At 40.2% G+C, this 4901-nt stretch overlaps 1 protein-coding gene across 2 annotated transcripts in view; it reads right to left on the bottom strand.

Annotated features, from left to right (window-relative positions):
* Positions 1–457: 457 nt before the first annotated feature.
* Positions 458–4901, bottom strand: part of apnl (actinoporin-like protein) — a 13048-nt gene continuing 8604 nt past the window's right edge. For both annotated transcript variants that reach the window (XM_062050022.1, XM_062050021.1), the window contains one exon: positions 458–1207. In XM_062050022.1, the coding sequence (XP_061906006.1) occupies positions 751–1207 (457 nt within the window). In that variant the 3' untranslated portion in view covers positions 458–750. The remainder of the gene's footprint in view (positions 1208–4901) is intronic.

Here is a 4901-nt window from a genome sequence, read left to right as displayed (position 1 = left end):
TTACTACATTTAATGAATGACAAGACAGCTACTTTTGGAATTTACATTAGCCGTATTTAGTAAATTTTTTCTAATTGCGTGTCATATGAGCTAGCTAAAGCAGCTTTAGCTAGTAAACTACGACGTCAATCGTGCGATGACAGAAAACTAGCGCCAAAGGAAACTTTTGTTAACTCGTCATTGTTACGTTAACTTTGGCAGCATAGAGACTCTGTGTAGCATTTACCAGTAAACTGTTGTGAGAGGATGTCGGAATGTCGTTCAGGTGCGATGACGTGTTGGCTTTCATTCCATTGTGATGCAGCACAACAGGACGACTTCAAAGTCTTCCATTTGCTTCTCGAATGCCCCGCAAACACAAACATGCGAGGCACATCATAAAAAGGCCATTTTGCATACATGAATCTCAATCAGGACTTCGTTTTTCTTCTTCTTTTTCAAGGAGTCAATCAACAGACTTGGACAAAGACGTTTATTTTGCTTTCCCGCGGGTACGGTGTCAAGGTAAATACAACACAAGCTTCTATTAAACAACCTGCCCTCATCTTTGACGGTGAGTCAGCTTTGATTTCCATTTCTAAAGACCAGAACGCTATTGAACGAGACTTCAGCTTTGAAGGGCGGATTGCTGCCTGGATGTATAAACACAATAAACTGTGATCTTAAGAAGATTTCCTCAAGGCTAATAGGCCGCTATACAGGCCAGGATAAATCTGCTAAACCATGCATGTCGCTGTAGAAGCACGGCGTCTAGTAGGCTTGCTGGCCCATGGCTGTGAACATCTTATCCCACACCTCCACCTTCATGATGGCCTTGCCCAAGGGACTCATGGTGGCTCTCAAATCCAGGTAGCTCCCCACGAAATTGATACCCGTGCCCGTGGACTCTTCGCGCACGAACCCGTGCTCCTGTTGCTTCTTCTCGTTGTACATCAGCTTGAACAAGTTCTTGTCGCACTTCAGCCCCTTCTTGGAGATGCCCACGGCGAACCAGTTCTTGTAGAAGTTGTAGTCCCACGGCACCGAGAACATGATGGCCATCGTCTCGATGTAGTCCTTCTGCGAGCGCTCGTAAAGGTCGTAGGTCAGCACGCCCACGGCGCCCGTGGCTTTGCCGCCGGACTTGGTGAAGGTGCACACCTCCACCTTCAGGGGGCGCACCGTGGGCTGAGGAGGGTTGTAGACCTCGCCGTTGTCCAGGTACACCCTGAAGGAGCGTACCAGTGGTTATAATATTAGGTGGGACTACACTGTAAAGAAAGAAATCTGTAGATTTTGCAGTGAAAAACTGGCAGCGCAAACGCCAGAATTTTTTGTAAAATGACTGTAAATTTAAAAATGGTTCCACTATTATTTTTTCAGTAAAGTTCTGGCGTAATTTTTTGTTGTTGTTTTTATACCAATTTACTGTAAATTGAAAAATGGTACCACTGATATTTTTTGGTACAATTCTGGCGTAAACTTTTTAGTGGTTTTTACACAGAATTACTGTAAATTTTTAAAAATGTACCGCCGTTTTATTAGTTTTAAAAAAAAATTTGGGTGTAAAATTTATGGGTGTTTACACCAAAATACTGTAAATTTAAAATCAGTACAACTGTTTTTTTTTAGGAAAAATCTGGCATAAAATGTATTGGGATTTTTGCACCAAATTGCTGTAAAATAAGAATTGCTGCTGTTTTTCGGTAAAATTCTGGCATAAAATCTATTTATAACATACTTGCCAACCCTCCCGGTTTTACCGGGAGACTCCCAGTATTCAGCGCCTCTCCCGATAACCTCCTGGCAGAAATTTTCTCCCGACAAACTCCCGGTATTCAGCCGGAGCTAGAGGCTCAATACGGACCTGAGTGGGGACAGCCTGTTCTCACGTCCGCTTTCCCACAATATAAACAGCTTGCCTGCCCAATGACGGCATAACATCTACGGCTTTTAGAGAGTAGAGTGCACAACTACGCACACAACAAGGAGACGAAGCAGAAGAACGAGGAAGTTACAGACATGGCGACGCCGTCGACGAGCAAGATGAAGAAATACGCTTGCAAGTTCCAAAACAAATGGAAACAAGAATTTCAGTTCATCCAGAACAGTTCGAAGGGGAATGTAATTATGTTGCCTGTACATTTTGTAGAACAGACTTCTCCATTGAACACGGTGGCCGAAATGATATACTCAGTCATGAACGGAGAAGTTAAACAGGACAATACTGCCATCCACTGGATAGCCTCCGGGACACTAAAATTCAAGTATTTATTTTACTTATATGTATAATAAAAAAAATAATAAAAAAATAATAATATATATATATATATATATATATATATATATATATATATATATATATATATATATATATATATATATATATATATATATATGAAATACTTGAGTTGGTGAATTCTAGCTGTAAATATACTACTCCCCTATTAACCACGCCCTTAACCACGTCCCCAACCCACCCCCGACCACGCCACCCCCCACCTCCCGGTATCGGAGGTCTCAAGGTTGGCAAGTATGATTTATAATTACTGTAAATTGAAAAACAATAACACTTATTTTTTTGGTAAAATTCTGGTGTAAAACTTACAGTGGTGCTTAACTGAATTACTGTTCTCGGTAAAATGCTGGCATGACATTTTTAGATTGAATTACCGTAAACTAAAAACAGTACCGCAATTTTTTTCTGGTAAAATTCTGGTGTAAGATGATTTTTACACCAAAAACTGTAAAATTAAAAACAGAGGAACTGTTTTTTTGTGGTAAAATTCAGGTGTAAAATGTATGGTGGTGTTTACACCAAAATACCTGTTAGATTCCCGTGATTGACCTACAAGTTCTTCCTGCGAGTCAAACTCCAGCACTCCGTTCAACGGGTCCTGTCCTCTCGGCGCAGACGGGGTCACCGGGCTGCTCCACCGACGTAGGCACTACTCAGCTGGATGGCGAGGCAATGCGCCTAGCTCTACTACCCTGCGTTGATGCAGCGTCTGTCCCGCTTCCTTTTGTGGTATACTCGGTAGAGAAGCCTATCTCTTAAGATCGAGTTAAAATCCCACAAATCCCGCTGTTTTTCGGGTAGCTTGCCTCTAATGAATCTTGGCTTTTGTTACTGACTAGGTTAGATTTTGAGGGCGGTGGAAAGGAAAAGCCCTACAGGACATATTTGTAAGTGGACTCCATTAGTGACCCTTCAGAGCTAGGTGTTGGACACACAGTGGTCCTATCGTTTTGCATCAAGGACGTGTTGAAGGGTTGAAAAGATGAAAATTTGATTCTCATTTGATGCTACGTACAAGTACGAAATCCCGTATAATAGTGAATTCTACATCCCTAAAGACCCTCGGTTTCGTGGTGGATACTTTTCTTAAGCCAACCACCGTTCTACCTGCTATGGGGTTATAATGCATCACACTATTCTCAACAGTACATTGGTTATTGTTTCAGCTTGTCCCATGTACTAACATTCTATTGGCCACAGTATACTTGTTACTACCCTTTGACTGGAAGATTCTGGAACGTTCCAGACTCTTACCTAGCTTCCCGTTTCTAACTAGCCACTGTCTCTAAGCCCCGTTTTCCCTGACATCCTCTTATCTTACTTCCTCTTTTCTAGTCACGTTGCTATGACTTTTCAGCTTGTCCCATGTACTAACTTTCTATTGGCCACAGTATACTTGTTACTACCCTTTGACTGGAAGATTCTGGAACGTTCCAGACTCTTACCTAGCTTCCCGTTTCTAACTAGCCATCTGTCTCTAAGCCCCGTTTTCCCTGTCTTCCTCTTATCTTACTTCCTCTTTTCTAGTCACGTTGCTATGCCTTTTCAGCTTGTCCCATGTACTAACTTTCTATTGGCCACAGCATACTTGTTACTACCCTTTGACTGGAAGATTCTGGAACGTTCCAGACTCTTACCTAGCTTCCCGTTTCTAACTAGCCATCTGTCTCTAAGCCCCGTTTTCCCTGACTTCCTCTTATCTTACTTCCTCTTTTCTAGTCACGTTGCTATGCCTTTTCTTTTCCCTCTTTTTGGGCCTAAATATTCTATTTGTCATATTAGAATACACTCATACTTCCCATATGATTATCCTGTTTTAACACACTTGCGTTACTGTGATTAACATACATGATTACTTGTTGTGATTACTATCATTGATTACACTCAGAACTATATAAGTGATTACATGCCTGGTTTTCACTGGGTCCGCCATGCGCTTACCCTTAGAAGTGGTGGGACTAGCCTTGCTAAGGACCGTAGGGCTGAGAGGGGGTTTCTACTTATTTTGACAAAAAAAAAATCGGTACCACTCTTAATTTTTCTGTAAAATTTTTGCTTAAATATTATGATGGTTTTTACACCAAATTGCTGTAAGATTAAAATTGGTGCCATTGTTGTTTTTCGGTAAAATTCTGGCACACAATCTATGGTGTTTCTTATATCAAATTACTGTAAATTGAAAAAGGATAACACTCATATTTTTTGGTAAAACTCTAGCATAAAAAAATTACAGTGGTGTTTAAGTGAATTACTGTAAATCGGTAAAACTGTTTTTTTTCCTTGGTAAAATGCTGGCATTAAATTTACTGTGGTTTTTAGAATGAATGACCGTAAACTAAAAACGATACCGCAATTTTTTTCTGGTAAAATTCTGGTGTAAATTGTACGATGATTATTACACCAAAAACTGTAAATTTAAAAACAGTGGAACAGTTTTTGTTGTTGTAAAATTCAGGTGTAAAATTTACGGAGGTGTTTACACCAAAATACTGTAAATTTAAAATTGGTACCACTCTCATTATTTCAGTAAAATTTTTGCTTAAATATTATGATGGTTTTTACACCAAATTACTGTGAATTGAAAATTAGCACCTCTTATTTTTTCGCTAAAATGCTGGCGTAA

The sequence above is a fragment of the Entelurus aequoreus genome, linkage group LG06, assembly GCF_033978785.1.
Source record: "Entelurus aequoreus isolate RoL-2023_Sb linkage group LG06, RoL_Eaeq_v1.1, whole genome shotgun sequence".
Classification (NCBI taxonomy): domain Eukaryota; kingdom Metazoa; phylum Chordata; class Actinopteri; order Syngnathiformes; family Syngnathidae; genus Entelurus; species Entelurus aequoreus.
This window is presented reverse-complemented; position numbering and strand designations above follow the sequence as displayed.